The sequence below is a fragment of the Cordyceps militaris genome (genome assembly GCF_000225605.1).
Source record: "Cordyceps militaris CM01 unplaced genomic scaffold CCM_S00001, whole genome shotgun sequence".
NCBI lineage: Eukaryota > Fungi > Ascomycota > Sordariomycetes > Hypocreales > Cordycipitaceae > Cordyceps > Cordyceps militaris.
Genome location: NW_006271969.1, coordinates 1,533,239 through 1,551,509, shown reverse-complemented (window position 1 = coordinate 1,551,509; position 18,271 = coordinate 1,533,239). Strand labels below are relative to the sequence as shown.

General features: G+C 56.3%; 8 protein-coding genes across 8 annotated transcripts; 4 read left to right on the top strand and 4 right to left on the bottom strand.

Moving 5' to 3' along the window:
- Positions 1 to 217: 217 nt before the first annotated feature.
- On the bottom strand, positions 218 to 3,412 carry CCM_00432 (Poly(A) RNA polymerase cid13; the record flags this gene model as incomplete). The annotated part of the gene is made up of 1 exon (XM_006665592.1): positions 218 to 3,412. One exon carries the CDS (start codon positions 3,410 to 3,412, stop codon positions 218 to 220), a length of 3,195 nt encoding a protein of 1,064 aa, XP_006665655.1.
- Positions 3,413 to 4,921: 1,509 nt separating this feature from the next.
- On the top strand, positions 4,922 to 7,026 carry CCM_00431 (Transcription Factor IIF, Rap30/Rap74, interaction; the record flags this gene model as incomplete). The annotated part of the gene is made up of 2 exons (XM_006665591.1): positions 4,922 to 6,743; positions 6,815 to 7,026. The coding sequence occupies 2 exons, from the start codon at positions 4,922 to 4,924 to the stop codon at positions 7,024 to 7,026; spliced, it is 2,034 nt and encodes a 677-aa protein (XP_006665654.1).
- A 255-nt stretch (positions 7,027 to 7,281) lies between these two features.
- Positions 7,282 to 8,271, bottom strand: CCM_00430 (cell cycle control protein (Cwf26); the record flags this gene model as incomplete). Its single annotated transcript, XM_006665590.1, has 1 exon — positions 7,282 to 8,271. The coding sequence occupies one exon, from the start codon at positions 8,269 to 8,271 to the stop codon at positions 7,282 to 7,284; it is 990 nt and encodes a 329-aa protein (XP_006665653.1).
- A 405-nt stretch (positions 8,272 to 8,676) lies between these two features.
- Positions 8,677 to 10,995, top strand: CCM_00429 (uncharacterized protein; the record flags this gene model as incomplete). Its single annotated transcript, XM_006665589.1, has 1 exon — positions 8,677 to 10,995. One exon carries the CDS (start codon positions 8,677 to 8,679, stop codon positions 10,993 to 10,995), a length of 2,319 nt encoding a protein of 772 aa, XP_006665652.1.
- A 340-nt stretch (positions 10,996 to 11,335) lies between these two features.
- Positions 11,336 to 12,523, bottom strand: CCM_00428 (beta-lactamase; the record flags this gene model as incomplete). Its single annotated transcript, XM_006665588.1, has 1 exon — positions 11,336 to 12,523. The coding sequence occupies one exon, from the start codon at positions 12,521 to 12,523 to the stop codon at positions 11,336 to 11,338; it is 1,188 nt and encodes a 395-aa protein (XP_006665651.1).
- A 695-nt stretch (positions 12,524 to 13,218) lies between these two features.
- On the top strand, positions 13,219 to 14,684 carry CCM_00427 (aminotransferase, putative; the record flags this gene model as incomplete). Its single annotated transcript, XM_006665587.1, has 2 exons — positions 13,219 to 13,692; positions 13,758 to 14,684. 2 exons carry the CDS (start codon positions 13,219 to 13,221, stop codon positions 14,682 to 14,684), a joined length of 1,401 nt encoding a protein of 466 aa, XP_006665650.1.
- An 86-nt stretch (positions 14,685 to 14,770) lies between these two features.
- On the bottom strand, positions 14,771 to 16,069 carry CCM_00426 (DNA polymerase subunit Cdc27; the record flags this gene model as incomplete). Its single annotated transcript, XM_006665586.1, has 3 exons — positions 14,771 to 14,958; positions 14,994 to 15,821; positions 15,874 to 16,069. The coding sequence occupies 3 exons, from the start codon at positions 16,067 to 16,069 to the stop codon at positions 14,771 to 14,773; spliced, it is 1,212 nt and encodes a 403-aa protein (XP_006665649.1).
- Positions 16,070 to 16,770: 701 nt separating this feature from the next.
- CCM_00425 (DNA repair protein (RadR), putative) lies at positions 16,771 to 18,077 on the top strand (the record flags this gene model as incomplete). Its single annotated transcript, XM_006665585.1, has 2 exons — positions 16,771 to 17,263; positions 17,320 to 18,077. 2 exons carry the CDS (start codon positions 16,771 to 16,773, stop codon positions 18,075 to 18,077), a joined length of 1,251 nt encoding a protein of 416 aa, XP_006665648.1.
- Positions 18,078 to 18,271: the final 194 nt, after the last annotated feature.

Sequence of the window (18,271 nt, the reverse complement as noted above, 5' to 3'; positions counted from 1 at the left end):
GGTGTAATCGCTCAAAATTAGGCAACGCTACCAACCGCTGTATATAGAGATACCCCGAACACATTTACACCATACTCCATGCATGCATAACACGCCCTTGTGTACATACCCCTTCATGCTCGACACATACCATTGTGTACACGGCCCTTGACGCTCATAAAGAAGAGCTTAGGATTACAACCAAAAAGAAGAAGAGCCCGTAGGTTGCTACTTCAGTTTATCTCTCCATCTCCCACCCACATACTTCACGGAGAGACCGTTTAAAGTTGACGCCTTCCTGGGTAACATCCTCTAACAAGTCATCGTGAGGCATGCCTTGCCCAGCTGCCTGGATAATTCTCCAGGCTCTGCGGAACTCATCCCGAATTGACACGATACCGTTGTGTGTGACGGTACGGGCAACATTGTGCTCAATCTCAAAGGGGTCCTCAATGGCGAACAGATATCGAAGTCTTACCTCCTTAACGGGAACCGCACTTTTAGGAGTTGTCCTTGCTTCATCAGGAGGCGTGCTACTTAGCGTGCCCTCCGTAGTGTTTGTTGGCGGCTTCACCGACGGTTCGTTTGGATCTTGCGCTTGATAAACAGTTTTTGCTCCAGTCCAGCCCTTTTCCTGCTTTGACAGGAGGCCGCCAGACGAGCGCAAGCTCAGAACCTCTCGACCCCAGTCGAATCCTCGCATCGGCCTAGTGCTCAAGGTGCCACCCTGCGCGAAATACTCGAAAAACCCACGCAATAGATAGCCAATAGTTTGCGAGTTTTGGTTTATCCCGTTGGAGCCGGCCAGCCGCATAATAGCTATTTCGTTGCGCCAAAATCTCACGTTATATCCTTTGCAGATTTGAGGGTCATCCGTCTCGGAGATAGGGATGAGTTGCAGGTTTGGGCAGACATATGGTGAAGCCACGTTGACAAGGTAATGTAGCACCATCAACACGTAGCCGTAGCTGGAGAGTGTCCCCCGATATCCAGAATTGATGCCACGGACCTTGGCCCAATGTTTGATAAATAATACCATTGGTCGCACTCGCATGTCTGTATGGGAATAACAACGAAGCAGAAGCGTGTTTTCCAATGCGAGGTGCGCCGAAAAATTGAGATCGCACTGAACCCCAGCACCGCGCTCGGGAAACTCGAGGGGGTCGTGATATCTGTCATGGGGTTGGTTTGGTGCCACTGTTTGGGGGTCTGGAATGGATTCGAGCCTGCGGAATAATGCATCTACTTCATCGTTGGCGATTGGAACAACGAGAGCGAGTGGCCCGCGTTGACCCACAGGTTCCCTCAAAGGGCCACGCAAAATCTCGATGCCACGGCTTACATCTTCGGCAACCGCGCCATCGTAGATTCTCTTGTTTAGAGCCCGTTCGAGATCCGCAGCTAGTTGCAAACACCTGTGCTTGGAGCTAACAACACCCAGATCGAGAGTACCAGTACTGGATTGCCACGACTTGACATCATTGCGAACATCCTCGTAGCAAATGCCAGCAATGTATTTATCGATGACCTCGCGCTGGACTTGACTGCTTCCGTCCAGATGCCCGGATATCTGAAGATGCTTGGTGATGGTCAACATTCGTTCGAGGTACTGCGTGACAGATTCTTGTTGGCTCTGCTCAAATAGTAAAAGCTGGAACGATGGTAGCTTTTTGAGTTTCTCTAAAGCGATTTGTAGCTCCTTGGTGTACCGGAGGGGATCCTGGCCGAAATTCTCCTCGGCTTGTAGACGGTACCAGAAGTCAATACAGGGTCCGTGGAGAGGATCAAGTCGAGCGAGAACAGTGGAAATGGGCCAATTCTGCCACATTTGTATAATTTCTTCACCCTCGACTTGGGTAGATACTCCAAGTAGCGAGCGATTGTGTGGGGTACCGGAATCTAGCTTGAATGCAAGTGAGGGATACTTGATCAAACTTTGACGCAGCATTGCGTCTGCAAGACCGTGCACGAAGGCTCGACAAACGAGATTCAAGACATTCCAGTCATGATGTGTGAATTCTCTCCAGTTGGATAACGTGACATCACGTCCGCCTGCCTTGCGCAGTACGCGTTTTGCCAATCCATAGTAGCTGGTGAGATTATGCTTGGATGTTTGCCGGATATGAAAGTCATGCAGCTGCCCATCTTCATCCAGAACCTGAAACGTGGAAAAGTCAACAGCATTGTTGCCTTGCTCGGATTGAGGTGTAGATTCCTCGATTTTGACACAATTGCTTTTGTCGGCAACGTGCTCATCCTCATCCTGAGATTCATTGTGATCCTGGTCCATGCCAGCTTCCCATTTCGCTCGGTTCGCAAGTAGATCTTTTAGCAGAGGCTCTGGCGGTGATTCACATAACTTGATGATCGGGACTCTGGTACGACTGAGGAGACGAGCGCCAATGCCAACGTCCAAGAATGCCTTCTCAATGAGTCTGGGAATCGGAGATCCAGGAGCGTCCGGCTGAAGATCTGAAAGGGGGGACAGCAGACCAAGGTCCATGTCAGAGGCTTTAGTTGCGAACCCAGAGGCTAAGCTCCCGAAGCACCTAAGCTCCACGGATGGCGGCGGAAAATCTGGGTTTTCATTGGTATTCCACTCGTGCTCTGTAATAACCTGGCGACAGATTCCCTCAATACGGTGGCGAAAGGTTTCTTTTTCCGCAATGTCGGACCTAGCAATTTCGGAGCTGGCTAATGTTTTGGAGCACAAGTTGTCGAGGAGCGTAGACTGGCTGATGATCTCCTCTCGTGTGACCTGCGGTCTGCCATGGCGATTACCGTGGATGCCAGGGTTATGACGCGGGCGGTTTTCAAATTGGCTATTTTGATGCTGCGGCAAATAGCCAGGATGACCGGGGCCACTCTGCGGGACCAGGTTGCTATTTCGAGGGACCCCAAGGCCGTTAGTCCAAGAAACATGGTCCTGCTGCTGGCGCGATCTGGAGTGGTCTGTGTGAGGATGCGACATTGTGTATTGGTGGCGTGGAAACGGCGCAGATGGACCTGCTCGATTCGGTCCATGGTTGAGTGCTTGCCAATTGTATGATGGATTCGAGATACGAGTGTCGACATCCACAGAGAGTTGGGAGCTCATCTGTCTTCTTTGAGCCTGGTTTGGCCGTTTTCGAGTTGGCGGCTTCTGTTGAAAGTGGTCTGCGTTCCCATAGTGCACTGCCGCATTCTGGATCGGAGCCGCCGCATTCTGGATTGGAGCCGCCGCTGACTGAATTGGTCCAAAGCCAGGCGGCGCCACGAACATTGGTCCGCTAGAAGCAGCAGCAGCAGCATGTTGTGGCCAGGGTGAGGTTCGCGACTGCGCACTCGGCTCGCCCGAAGAGTTCAGCATGAGATTGTCGAATTCAATTTCTAATCCAGCAGCGACGCCGTTGCTCCTCGACTCTGTGGGACGGTTACCTGGACGGTAAGACATTGCGACGATGAGGCGCGACAGGTCCGAGGTACCTCAAAGGGAGAATGTCTGTTTGAGTCCACGGTACATGTAAGGCTTGAGTTGTTCGGGAAGCTTGCAGCTTTTATGTAGGTTCTTGCGAGTCATCAGCTTCCGGCTTGATGTGAGAGCTCAAAAAGTTGGAGCAAGGGGAGTGTCCAAGTCCACGAGTGACGAAGAGTGGATCAAGTCTCGTCGAAGGATGTCATCAAGCCAGCCGCGGCGGTAAGACTTCACCAGATGAAAGGGCGCCACAAGACACTCTGATGAATGTTGCTGCTGAAAGGATAAAGGATGAAGACCGACGAGGAAGAAATGCGGCGACAAAGCGAGCTAGAGATAGCTGATGCCCCACTGCATAGGTAGCTCTTGCAAAACTAATCGAGGAGACGAAGTAGTAACGCGTCGAAGAATGGATTAAACAAGTGATGGATCGAGTGATTTTCCAAGAATTTTTTGTTTGGTGAATGTTTGTTTGCCCGGGATGCAGCTGGCCTAGGTAGCAGCCAGCGATACGAGTGTAACACGATATTGTAGGTCATTCGGAGGATATTCTGTTACTCGAGCGCGTCTCGGGGCAATGGGGATGGATGCAGATTGAAGTGAATCAAGCGTGGAGAATGGTCATGACACTGGACAAGCGACAGGTGCCACCCGTTGCAATGGTTGCAATGAAGAGGTAACTAGATCGCGAGACTTGACCAGGTGAATGCGCAGCTTGTAATGCGGTACTTATCACAATGCGAAAATCAACTGCAAACGAAAGTATCCCTACCCTACCTGTAAAAGTACCAGATTGGTGATGCGCTAACGTACCCCCCAATAGCCCTGTAGTTTAGTGGGGAGTCTGCCAGTCAGGGCGATCCTTAGAAAATCCATGCTGCCTCGCAGCTTTTTACTTGCAGGTTTTAGCTGACAGCTGCCTGACATAGAAGTTATCTTGTGAGAATTAACCTACAGATTAGGAGTTGTTTAGATCTTCACTTTAGGGACACCTAGGTATGGACACCGGTCGCTCAATGCTGGCCGCTGTGCGACGCCTCTTTTTTTTTCAGCGCAGCGCAAGGGAATTGTTAGCGAGGCTCCCTAAATGACCTACAGTGGGGTTGTAGGTACTTTTATTACTGCCAGGCGGTGTTACAAAGCTCGCCAGCAGCCGCGCTGGCCATTGGCTGCGGACCCCATCGTCATTGTTCCTTGCAACACAGCAATCTCCAGGCAGCCACTCCTTGAACCTTCATCCACCACGACCCGGACAACTCGCGCGGCCTTGATCCATCACGCAGAGATTTACGAGGCATATCTCGTGCGGCTCGATTGCTGCCGTACTTTTGCCACATCGCGCAGGCGGTGCAACGCTACCACGCGCCCACTGCGGGTTCATGCGTGAGCTTCTGATTCTGGCTGCCGCACTGCGCATCCGCGAAACGACGCACGTTGTGCCTCATTCCATCGGCATCTCCAGGTTGTACAATTAGAATCGCAGTCGAAATGAGTACTCCTCCGACCCAGAACATGAACGGCAAACCCAAGAGGAAGCCGAATCCTCTGCGCCCAATGCGCCCGAGGCCTCGTCAGGTCCCTTCTGCGGCTGCCAACCGACCAGACCAGAAGTCCTCATCAGCCTCAGCGGCTGCTGGGCCATCGCGATCGAACGCGGCGAATGGAGGCAAGCAGAGCCTCGATGAACTGCGCAAACAATATGGTGGTTGGTCAGAGCCGCCGCCACCGTATAAATATACCGACATCCCAATTATGACAACGAAGAAGGCACTGCTTGATGGCATTCGCTATCATCTCATGAAGCTATCTTCAACCAAAGCCGACGGGGGACCTATCGATCCGACCGACCAGGAAGAGTTTGCCAGACCCGTTACTCTGCATCGGCGAGATGCTCGCTTGCCACCCCCCGGCAGAACAGTCAAGGAGGAAGCTCCCCAGCGCCTCCCCGTGGATGAGCAAGAACGAGAGAGACTAGTACAGATCAAGGCAGACAAGGAGGTGCAGCGCGCCATCAACCAAGCCAAGATTGCGCCTGTCGCCAAAGAAGTCGTGCCCAAAAAGCCAAAGAAGCAAAAGGAAGAGCGGACAGTGTTCAACAGAGGGCCCCGTACCGTTGCAGCCAAAAAAGAATCCGATTTGCGTTATGAAGAAGCCTTGCCATGGCATCTCGAGGACGTGGACGGCAAAAACGTCTGGGTTGGTTCGTACGTTGCTGCTCTCTCAGAATCCAACGTTGCATTTGTCATCGATCAGTCCGTCTTCCGCATGATACCTCTGGAGAAGTGGTATCGCTTCACATCAAAGCCGCAATTCCAAGCTTTTACCATTGACCAGGCTGAAGAGTACATGAACAGAAAGATTGACGTTGGTCGCTGGGTAATGAAGGATGAAGAGAAGAAGTCTGGTCAAGAGGATTTGCAAGCTACGCGACGAATGCTATATGGGTCGGGTATGATCAAGACTGAGAGCGATACCTTTAAAGCGGCATCCCGTGCAGAAAAGATGGAGCATGATGAGATCGACATGTCTGGAGACGAGTTCCAGGATGACGATGAAGCGCCCATGTTTGAACGCAATGATGACGACGATACGAAAGATTCCAAGGACAGAATCCGCCGCGAACAGCTCGGTGCCAACCTGTTTGGCGATGGTGATGAAGGCCAGGTCGACCAAGAGCTCCAGCAGCAGCTGAAAGAGGAACTTGAACGCCAAAAATTTGGCAAAGCCACTCGTAAGGCTCTCATTAAAAGAGATCGCGAAGATATCTACGAGAGTGACAAATCTGAAGACAACCCTTGGAGCAGCTCCGTGAGGATACCCCACCAATTGCTATCATATTATCAATATACTGACGTGATGCAGTCTGATGAAGAGTCTTCGGACGAAGAGAATGAAGAGAAGAAGGAAGATGAAAAAAAAGACGGTGAAAAGAAGGACGAGAAGGACAAGGACGACAAAGATGAAAAGAATAAGATAAAGGCCGCAAGCGCACAAGGTAAACATAAGCCTGCGGACAAAAAGAGCAAGTCCCTGAAGCGTGCAGGGTCTCCGGCGCTATCCGAATCTAGTGGGAACGAATCGTCGCGCAAGAAGATGAAGAAGACTGCAGTAACGGCACCTGGTAGTCGCGCTGGAACGCCAATTCCTGGTGCTGTCCGCAAGAAGAAGCTGGGTGCTGGATCTACTAGTGATGGCGAAGCTACAGCGGGCGAAATGTCAGACGGTGCTGGACCCAGAAAGAAGATCAAACTTGTTGCAAGCGCCAAGGGAACACCGTCCGCATCTCGGGCCGGCAGCCCTGTCCCAGCCGGTAAGTCTTTGCTCTCATGCAACTTGTCTTCATCTAAGAACACCTTATCTCATGCTAACCGATTACAACAGGTGCATCACCGCCACCCTCATCTGCAGGGATCGAACCATGGGAGATTCTGGAAAAGATTCCCGACGGCGGCATCAGCATTGTGGAGCTTATCAAGCCCTTTCAGTCGCGCGTCGGCACCAAGCCCGGCCAGATGGCCAAGGGTGACTGGATCAAGCTCGTCACTCGACTGTGCGAATACGGACCCGAAAAGCTACTGCGCAAGCGCAAATAGAGAGAGCTTCCAGTTAACTATGCGCACATGCAAGAGCTTGCCGCCGTGACACGGGCAATGGCGTTGTGGTAACTGGATTTCAGTTTACTATTCTCGCATCTTGAGTTCCGGACGCCGTCAAAGACACAGGCGCTAGTGTAGAATTAATACATGCTTTATTATATTTTTCCACAATGCTGTGGTGGCGTTGTTGGCCAGATGGATTGGAACGCCCTCATCCAACTGGCGGCGGGTATCTATGGTTCATATTCTTGCCTACTCATCCATCTGCCATGCGTAGTCGAGTCCCTCGTTCCTCTTCATCCTGTTCAGGGCTTTGAAGCGCTCCGCCTCAAACCCTGTGCCCCTGTCCACGCCGTCCCAGCGGTACCCCGGCTTGATGCCGTACCTATTCGGCGGCGCCGCGCCTGCGTACACGGGCCGTCGTTTTGACTTGCCCTTTTTGCCCGCGTCATCCCTGCCGCCGCCGCTCATGAACTGCATCATGGGATCGTTCCACCGCTCCTGCGCCTTGAGCTCCTGATTCATCGCCTCGTCATCCGCGCCCCGCGCCAGCGGCATCAGCTTGGCATCCTCCAGCAGCTCGCGCCGCTGTCGGGCCTCCTCCTGCTGCACCTCGCCCTTGAGCGCCTCCTTGGCGAGCCGCTCCTTGTCCTCGGCCTCGGCGGCCATCCGGCGCGCCTCGGCGCGGCGCATGGAAATGTCGATGCGCCGGCCGGTGGCGTCGCGGTACACCGTCTCCTCCTCCTGGGCGGTCGCGCGGTGCCGCTCAAACTCGGCGCGCTCCTCACGTTGCCGCCGGCGCAGCTGCGCCGACACCGTGGCCGCGGACTGCAGGCCGGCGTGTGTGCCGTCGCTCATCTTGACGGTGCTGTGGTGGTCGTCGTCGTCCGCCACCAGCGGCATCTCTTCGTCTTCGGCACGGGCAGCGGCGGACTCGGCGGCGGCGGAGGCGAGGATGGCGTCGGCGGCGGCCGTGTCGTCTGTGTCCTTGGTTGCGTCGCCGCCGCCCAGGGGTTTCCAGTTGTTCTTCTTTGCTCGTCGAAACTCGGCCGATGCGCCCGTCACGGTGACGGGGCCGTCGTCGGCATCGTCATCGCCGTGTGTTTTTTGGCCCCAAGTGCCATCGTCGTCGTCTGTTATGAGCAGGCCGCCGGCTGCGGCTTGCTTGCGCTTCTTCTTCTTTGGTTTCGCGTCGGCGACGAGGTATTTCGAGGCGAGGTAATTGGACAAGTCTGAAGGCATTACTGAAAGAGTAAGATGCAGCGACGACAGTAGCGACTTTGAGTGATTGCTCGGTACAAAAAAGGATAAAGCTGTGGCGCTATCGACAAGGCAGCTCTAATTATGCAGCTATCGAGAAATCTCAGCCGCGGCTCTGCCCCGCTAGAGTAATGTGGGATGGCGTTGGGAGACAGCTCGCTCAGGAACGTGTTCCTAGTTAATAAAGATCGCTGGGAACAAGAGACAAGCCGATCGCGCACCGCTCCATGACATCTTTTGCATAATTTTTCGCTACGAAAATAATATGCCGAGTCGGCTGCAACAAAGGAATAGCGCGCAACCTTTGTTCTCCTCGTCACGCCACATGAATTGCCCAACCGCACTGCGAAGCTCGGCCCGGACGTAGCGCCGCCAAATTCGCCTGCCATGGCGCAACCCCGACGCGATGAGCCGCCCACGGCGCCAATCAAGGCACTCCCGATGGCTGCCTCTGTGATTCATGTCCCCAAGAGGGGACAGGTTCTGTCCGCGGGCAACCCCCTTTCCATGTCGCAGAGCGACGTCTCGCTGCCCTTTCGCAGGAGCAACCCCTCGGCCGCCTCGCTCTACGCCTCGACGCTCTCACCGCCCGGCTCCCGATCCATGTCTCCGTCCGGCCGCGGCTCGCCGTCGCAATACCTTGCCAACACCGTCTTCGACGTCAGCCAGGGACGCGGTCTCCCTGAAAATGCGGCCGATAGCCCTGGGGAGCCCCTCAGTCTGGTCCTAAGGGCCTTTGTCCCGCACGTGGCTGTGTATCCCTCGGCAGATACTGAAGCGCTGGTTCGCGAAAAGGGTTTCAAAAATGGTCTATGGGAGCTTCTTCGGCCCTTTGGGGAGAGAATACAAGGCAAGGTTAATGTGCGCGATAGCAATGGGGTGAGCCGTGTCGCAGAGGACTTCTCCATCCGCTTTACAAAGTTCGGAGACAACATAGAGCACCCAGACCCCGCCATTTCTGGTCCGCGGCCGTCTTCGATGGATGAGAAAAACGGTCGACAATCGGCGTCAGCCCGGGACAAAACTATATTGTCAGATGTTGAAGCGATAGTCGACAAGCACCTGACTTTTGCAGAGCAAGCTTTCCAAGCGTCCCCCAACCACGACATTTTGAGACGGCAAGGACTCGATGTGGAAACAGCGTCCCCTTACTACGCTTTATATCTCCGCCGACTACTATCCGGCCTCCCAATAACACCACACGAAACCTTTGCGCACCCAGTCGCCTGCGTCGTTGCGATTAGTTCACGCAACGAAACCCCCATCGAGGAACTGCGCCGACTGTACGCTGAAACGAACCTGGGAGACCACAGATTGCCTCCCTGGGTTGATGGGGAATATTTACGCTATTACGTGCTCGTTCACGATGAAGAAAACGGAGACATTACAAGGTCTATGGCACTGTTTGAACAGATGAAACGACACCTTGGCCTGCATTGCCACCTCCTACGACTTCGATCCAGCCAAAGCGCCGAAACAGACGACGACAGCATTCCATTACCCCGGAGTGATTGGATGACTGCCGCGGAAGAGCTTCACAACATTAAGCGCAGTGAGGATGACGAGGATTTCGACGACCCATCTCAGTACATATTCGAATCTGATGCGACCGCTATTCGCACTTTGATCAAGGAAATGGTCACACAGTCCATTGTTCCCACCATGGAAAGACATATGTCTGTATGGAACGATCAGGTGGCATCTCGACGAAGGGGTATTACCGGAAAATTTATGAACCTGTCGCGTAAATGGACTGGATTTGGCGGAGGCGGTCGAACATCTGTCGGTGGCGGTGCTAGCAATAAGGATATATATGACCCTGCTGGCTTCTACCATGCGACTGCTGCAGAAGCCATCATGCGGAAATTGGCCGACTTTGCCTTCATGTTGCGAGACTGGAAACTGGCATATTCAACATACGACTTGCTGCGACCAGATTTCAGCGAAGCAAAGGCATGGAAATACTATGCCGCAGCCAACGAAATGGCCGCTATCAGCATGCTCATGATGCCCCAACAACTGACGTCGAAAACGCGGACAGAAACTATTGACCAAATGCTCGAGTCGGCTTTCTATTCATACCAGACCCGATGCAGCAGCCCATACGGCGCTCTACGGAGTCTCACACTAGGCCTTGAGCTATTACGCCTACGAGGGGGCTCCAATGTCGATGACGCCGGGCGATGGGGCCTGCGACTACTGGAGTCGCGCATCCCGGGCCGCATCGGTGACGCTCTCACCAAAGAACGTCTCGCCATCTGCTACGCCTCTAAGACAGGCATTGGCAGCTGGCACTGGGGCAGCCGCCGCCGGAAGTCGGCTGCCTGGGCCGTTTTGGCCGCCGAGGCGTGGGCGGAGCAGTCCAAGTACATTCCTGCGCAGCGCTGCCTCAGCGAGGCGCAAAAGACATACCGTCCGCGGACGGCGGCCGAGGGGGCGACGACGCATTTTGCCACAGCCATGGCCTACGTGGACGGCCTGCAGCGGGAGATTGCGGACAGGCTCGGCCACGCAGACGACACGGCGGACGAATCGGCGCTGGAGGAGTCGCAGAGCGAGATTGAGGAAGAGAGCGAGGCGCTGACGGATGAACGCGCTCGAAGACCTAGCATGCTTGCGCGTGGCGGTTTAGAAACAGAACCTCTTCACATGGAGCAGTTGGAGGGCGAAGTGCCTGATGCTGCGCATCAGCAAGACTTTGACTAAGCAGCGCAATATTTCGGGGGAGTGCTGGCGCATTGGTATAGATGGGAAATAGTTCCTACGGTCTCGGCATTTGCATAATAATCTTATAAACGTATTCCTTTTAAAGTCCTTGTTTTATAAATGTCTGCATCCGCGCTCGATAAACGGCGCGATACTGATGTATAAGAGTATCAAAGTCGAGTCGAGGGAGATTAGACCCAGAAAACATGGCCACGAGGGCAAATTGTTATTGACATGAAAGGGGCACACGAGCCCCCAAAGTACTATGGAGAGACTACAATCTAAATAATCCCAACTCATGTTTTCACACGCAAAGTCGCCCAGCATTCACCCAACTTCTTCAAGGCGCTCCCGCCTGCTTGCCCTCGACCTTGACGCCGAGGGCTGCATACACAGCGCGGCCGTAGGCGAGCGTGTTGGGGTTACCTATCGTGCCGGCGTTGATCCACATCTTATTCATGGTGTACGAAAACGTCATGCGGCGCTCGGTATCGGCAGCGACCATGGAGCCGCCCCAGCCGCTCCAGTAGCAGATGCGGCCGCGCGGCAGGATCTCGTTGACGGCCGAGTCGCCGGCGAGGCAGATGCCGTAGCCGATGCCGAACTGGACGTTCCTGTGGAGCACCATGTCGACGCCGTGCGACTGCTGCTCAAAGATGAGGTCGATGGTCTTGGGCGACAGCAGGCGCACGCCGTCGACCTCGCCGCCGAGCGCAATCGCCGACATGATCTTGGCGAGGGCGCGGGCGTTGCTGTGCCCGTTGGCGGCGCCAATCTCGGCGCGGCGCCAGCCGGCGGACATGGCGCTGCTGGCGTCGGGCGCCGGGTTGAGCAGCGTCTTGGCCGTGATTTCAGGCGCGCCCGGCGGCAGCGCCATGCTGCCGCGGCCGCCCGTGTCGAGCGTGGCCACGCGCGGCCAGTCGTGCTCGGCGGCGCCGAGCTGGAAGTCGACGTTGAGCGGGCCGGCAATCTCGGCGGCGATGAACTGCCGCATCGTCTGGCCGCCGGTGACGCGCACGACGAGCTCGCCGAGCAGGAAGCCCATGGTCAGGCTGTGGTAGCCCGAGGCGGTGCCGGGCTCCCACCAGGGCGCCTGCGCGGCGAGCAGCCGCGTCGCCTTTTCGCGGTCGTACAGGTCGTCGCGCGCCAGCGGCGCCTCCCAGCCGCTCACGCCCGACGTGTGCGAGAGCAGGTGGCGCACCTTGACGTGCGCCTTGCCGTTGGCGGCGAACTCGGGCCAGTAGGCGGCGACGTTTTCGTGCACGTCGAGCAGCCCGCGGTCGACGAGCATGAGGATGGCAAGGGAGATGATGGTCTTGCTCGAGGACCACACGTTGACAATCGTGTCCTCTTGCCACGGCTCGGTGCGCTCGGTGCTGGTGTGGCCGCCCCAGAGGTCGACGACGGTCTTGCCGTCAATGTTGACCGTGATGGAGGCGCCCAGGTCGTCGCCCGAGTCGAGGCGCTGCTGGAAGATGTTGCGAAGCTCCGCAAAGCGGTCGTCGTTGGTGCCCTGAACCTGTGCCATGTTGGGAAACGAGCTGACGAGAAGGGTGATGAAAGAGGTGTGAGTGAAGGGGGAATGGGGATGAGTCCTTGTCAGGAGCCTGGCGATGTGGCAGTCTTTATAAGTCGCGCTGACTCGGCTCGTGGGCCAGGGACCGGACACTTGGTGTTCGTCAATCAACGCCGCGGCACCAGTAACATCTCTTTCCCCACACACAGGAAGGCTGTGTGTGAATTGAATGCGTCGGCAATCAATCCGTAGTCGGTGAATGCAACCCGTCGAGCTAAAGCCAGTTGTAGCTGGCCATCGTGTGCCAGACTTGCCAGTAAAGCAAGGTCCCGGTTCAGTGACGCGTACTCGCAGATCCGCGGGAAAAGAGGCAGTCTCCCAGCACGCAAAGAAGAGAGCAGTTCGGACTTGAACAAAGGTCCGCAGCCTCGGTGGAAAGCGGAGAGGTGGATAATGCGCTGGCCGCCACCAACTCGGAACGGGACGCCGGACTTTAATAACGATTGCTGAGGGCTCGGAGTCTTGGTGGGCGGGCTTTCAAGCCCCAACCAATGATTATACTTTGTAATAATTAGTTTGCTTCACAGCCCCCCCGCCTCTCCATCCAAAGAACCTTGTTAGCTCTTCAACAACCTCTAGCCCGAATCGTCTGAGATCCGTGTGCCGAAGCAAAGCAACAGCAGCCACCCGCACTCGTCGCCATCCTCATGCAAAAGAAGCAAATCAACCTCCTCCGCGGCTGGCCCGCCCCGGAGCTGCTCCCCGCCGCGCAGCTCGCGGCCGCCTGCCAGCGGCTGCTGGGCAGGGACCAGCCCGCCGTGTACACGCCGCTGCTCGAGTACGGCGCCGACGAGGGGTACGCGCCGCTGCGCCGCGGCCTGGCCGCCTGGCTCGGCCGCCACTACCGCGTGCCTCCGGACCCCGCACGGCTCTGTATCACCGGCGGCGCCAGTCAGAACCTCGCCTGCGTCCTGCAGAGCTTCAGCGACGCCCACGCCACCCGCGCCATCTGGGCCGTCGCCCCCGTCTACCACCTCGCCGTCCCCATCTTCCGCGACGCCGGCTTCGGCGCCGGCCGCGTGCGCGCCACGCCCGAGGACGAAGACGGCGTCGACGTCGACGCTCTGGAAAGTAAGATTTTGGCCTTGGAGCGGGAAGAGGAGGGGAAAGATTTTGGCAAGGTTCGTTCATTGAATCCTTTTATTTTATTTTTTTTCTTTTCGCTTCGGGTTTTCTTGACTGACAGAGTTCTCGGCAGCCCACCAAGCTGCCTGACCCCAAACGCAAGTTCTACCGGCACTTGATCTACGTCGTGCCGACGTGCGCCAACCCCTCGGGTAAATCCATGCCTATTGCTCGCCGCGAGGCTCTGGTGAATCTGGCGCGCAAGTACGACGCCCTCGTTATCTGTGATGACGTCTATGATTTCCTGCAATGGCCGCTGGACGGGCCCGTTTCCGTCGAGCGCCCGCCCGAGATGAACCTGCCGCGCCTCTGCGACATTGACCTCGCCATGCCGCGCGCCGCCAACGACCCCGACGGCTTCCACCACACGGTCAGCAACGGCTCCTTTAGCAAAATCTCCGGCCCCGGCGTCCGCACCGGCTGGGCGGAAGCCTCGCCGGCCTTTATCGCCGGCCTCGCCAGCACGGGCTCGACAAAGTCCGGCGGCGCGCCGAGCCAGCTGTGCGCCGGCATGCTCTCCGACCTAGTTGACAGCGGCGCCTTGGAGCGCAACATTGAGCAGGTCCTGCGGCCCGCTCTGCAGCGGCGCCACCGCCGGCTCCTCGACGCCGTGCGCAGACACCTGGCGCCGCACGGCGTCACGCGCCGCGAGTCTAGCCTGACCGGCGCCCAGTCCTTTGGCGGCTACTTCTTGTGGTTGCAGCTGAAGCCGGGCTTCTCGGCCGATCTGGTCGCGCGCGTGGCCAGTGAGGAGGAGAATGTCATCATCGGCCACGGCAACATGTTCACCGTGCACGAGGAGAAGAGCAAGACGCTCTTTGACCATCATTTTCGGCTGTGCTTCTCGTGGTTGCCCGAGGATGAATTGGAAGAGGGCGTCAAGAGGCTAGAAAAAGTATTGGTGCGGATCGAACAGGACAAGGAGCACTACAAGGCTCTTGAAAAAACGCTACTCGGCAAAAGTGACGACAAGAAGCAATTTGTATAGATGGGACTTGCCTTCACTAGGATAAAGAGAGCTGAAAGGGGAAGAAATGAAAAGCCAAATTGATTTCATTATTACACATGCGCCGGCTATTTCTTCCCGAAGAACGACATGATGTTTCCTTGATAGCCTTTACCTGCTGACGGTTTCTTTGGTTTTGCAGCAGAAGACGCGGGTGTAGAGCTTGTTTTTTCCTTCTTCGTCGACGCAGGCGTCTCGTCCTCCGAAAATGACTCCCATGCGGCCTCTTGGATGGTAACTGGTTCTCTGTTAGAATCTTGACTGTGGATGTATCATAAGTCAGTAGCTTACCCATATAACCTTGGTCGTCCAAGATTCGCTTCTTCTTCATCACGCGGCGCTTACCACGCCGACGGCCATTCGATGAGGTAGCGGCGACCTCCTCTGGCTCTTTCTTTTCTTCCTTGACCGGCTCTGGTTCGGGTTCGGGTTCAGGTTCGGGCTCTTCCATCTCGGCATCTTCTGGCTCGTTTTCTTCCTCCTCCTCCTCCTCATCCTCCTCTTCCTCCTCATCGTCCTCGTCCATCATACGTCGCAGGTCGTCTGTGCGTTTTCTCTTTGCTTGCCGCAAGGAATCCGTCTCAGCAACAGTCTTCTTGGGAGCAGGCATATCGTCAGCATCAGCTTCGCCATCATCGCTAAGAGCCATGGTTGCATCCTCTTCCTTCTTCACAGCCGGTTTGGGCTTTGGCGGCCTAGACGCCGCCTTGGCAAAGGACTGCATGATACCGCCGGCGCTACCCTTTTTGGGGGGCGGCGCGCTCTTTGTGGAGCTGGATGACGGGGTCTCTCGCTTTACTGCCGCGCTCGGGGCTGGTTCCTTCTTCACGGGAGCTGGAGCAGGAGTGGGATTTGCGACAGGTTTTGCGGTAGGTTCTGTCTTTTTAGCGACGATTGGTGCAGGGGGCGGCGCAGGGACACCCTTTTTGCGTTCTCTCCGCCGGGTGTGAGGATTGTAGATGGTACCGTATTTCTTAGACAGGGTGGCAGCATCCTCGCTTGTAGAGTACTCAGAAATGGATTTAGCCACATCGGCCAACAATACATAGTCTTTTTGCGGGTTGGGGGCCAAGCTGTAAATATGGATGGCTATGACTTTGCTGTATTGCGAGAGCGTTCCTTGAGCAATCGTGAGCAAGGCGAGGGCAAGAACCGATCAATTCACGCGCACCTTTGAGTTTGTCATCACTGACAAGAGTCATTGTCATTGTAGGGACCTTGTCAGTGAGATCATCGGGCTGAGAGTTGTCCATCTCAACATCCATATCGGGCTGCGGTAGGGCATCCTTGACTCCAGAGACCAAGTAGGTGGCATGGACGGAATCAGGACGCAGCGCATTCTGGTAGTTATAGTAGTCAAAGAGCATTCTGACTGGAGTAAGTAATCAAATCAGAGATATTAAAGCCTTGCACATACTCCTTTGCCGTGTTCACATGTACCTCCAATGCGCGGCTCAGTATGCGATAGGTAATCTATGCTCCAGTTAATGGGGAAATCTGGTAGTTGCAAATACACGACGTACTGGACGCTCCTCGCTCAGTATGCGATCGGCAAGAAATTTGTTGTGCTCTTCCATCTTAAAGTCGAATGAAAATTCAGGGTCGTGTAAAGTAGCAGCAATTGGGGTCTGCCGCGACAAGCTGACAGGTTTGTTCAACGGATCAGAAAGAGACGCGTGAAGTGTAACGCGTCCGCACGTGACACTATCGCATTCTGCCACTGAAAAGGCCGCTGTATAAGGCCGCTATAAGAGACGCCAAGCTCGCAAACAAGGACCGTTTTGGTCGGCTAACAGTGAGCATGCTCCGCTAAATATCCGCCACTACAGTGGATCGATTTACCAGTAAAGTGCCCACTTACGCGACGCGAATTGTCATGTCGTCAATCGAGCTCAACCGCCCGTCGGCCTTTAAACCACCTCAAATCGGCCTTGCGCAGCCTGCGAATATCTTGGGCAGCTCTCGGACTCTCGGAGTAAGCAGTAGCCGATACTGCGTAAAACGCCACCCAAGGACCCTCTGTGCCCGGGATATTATCGAGATCTTCTCATTCACGGCGCCGCGAGCCATGCCCGTCGACGACGTCGCAGATTCGACCGATTGGCTCTCGACGCCGCTCTCCCGGCTGGCCGCGGTCGAATCGGCCCTGCGATGCGAGGTTTGCAAAGACTTTTACCGGACGCCCATGATCACGTCCTGCGCGCACACGTTCTGCTCGATATGCATCCGCCGGGCACTCTCCAACGACAGCAAGTGCCCGCTGTGCCGCGCCACGGACCAGGAGCTCAAGCTGCGGAGCAACTGGTCCATGGAGCAGACCGTCGCCGCATTCTCAGAAGCGAGAGAGGACGCACTCGCGTTTGCGCGCCGCGCCAGCGTCGAGAAGAAGCAGCCGACAAAACGGAGGGCCGACGACGACGGTGGGAATGCACAGCCCGAGTCGCACTCCAAACGCCTACGGACCTCGGCCAGGCTGAGCGGCCGTGCCGAGGTGACACCACCTGCGCCGAGTATGGATGTAGTCGAGGATTCAGAGGACGAGGATTTCGAACCAGACAATAGTACGTTGATCCCCCACCGTCGTGCCGCAACTAAGGGCTAACCAGAGGGTTCGCAGACGACGGACTGGTGCCCTGTCCCATGTGCCAACGGCGCATGAAAGAATGGCAAGTCTTTGCCCACCTCGAGTCGTGCCCCGGCCCCGACGCCAACACGATCCCACGAAAACCCACGAGCAACGACGCCCCGCCGCCGCCGCCGACCGGCCAGATGCAGCGCCGGCAGCAAACGACGCTCGAGCGGCTCCCATCCCTCAGCTACTCCATGTTCAAGGAGTCGGCGCTGCGCAAGAAACTCGCCGACATGGGCATCGCGCACCAGGGGCCGCGGCCGCTCCTGGAGCGGCGCCACCGGGAGTGGCTCACGATCTGGAACGCCAACTGCGACGCCGCGCGCCCACGACGGCGCGTCGAGCTGCTGCGCGATCTCGACGTGTGGGAGCGCACACAGGGCGGCAAGGGCCGGGCCGTGCCTGCGGCGGCAGCGGTCATCAAGGACAAGGCGTTTGACGGCGCGGCGTGGGCGGCGGCCCACGAGGGCTCGTTTCAGGAGCTGATTGCGGACGCGCGCCGGAGCAGGCGCGCGGCGCAGACCAAGACAGAGGAGGCCGGAGAGGCGGCGGAGGAGCAAGAGGCGGAGAACAAAGCCAGGCAGGGTGGGGAGAGCGCAGATGAGCGGCATCGGGAAGAGGTTCCCGCGTCACCAGTCCGCGACACGGCGGATGCTGACATGTCCACCGCAGACGAAGAGGAAGAAAAGCAGGCGGCGCCACCGTCCAGTCAAGCCAATGCAGTCCTGCAAGAGCAGTATTTATAACCCGACTTACTACACTCGGCTGGGACGGCAAGCATATTAGGAGTGGCGGGTGGTATTTGGGTTTCTGCATACAAATGGGCCGGAGTTTTTGGTTGGCGGGGCTTCGAAGACGACAGGACTTGAAGCTGCAAACTATTAGCAGCAGCAGTATATAAATGATTGCATGATATGAATATAGCATTAATATTACAGCC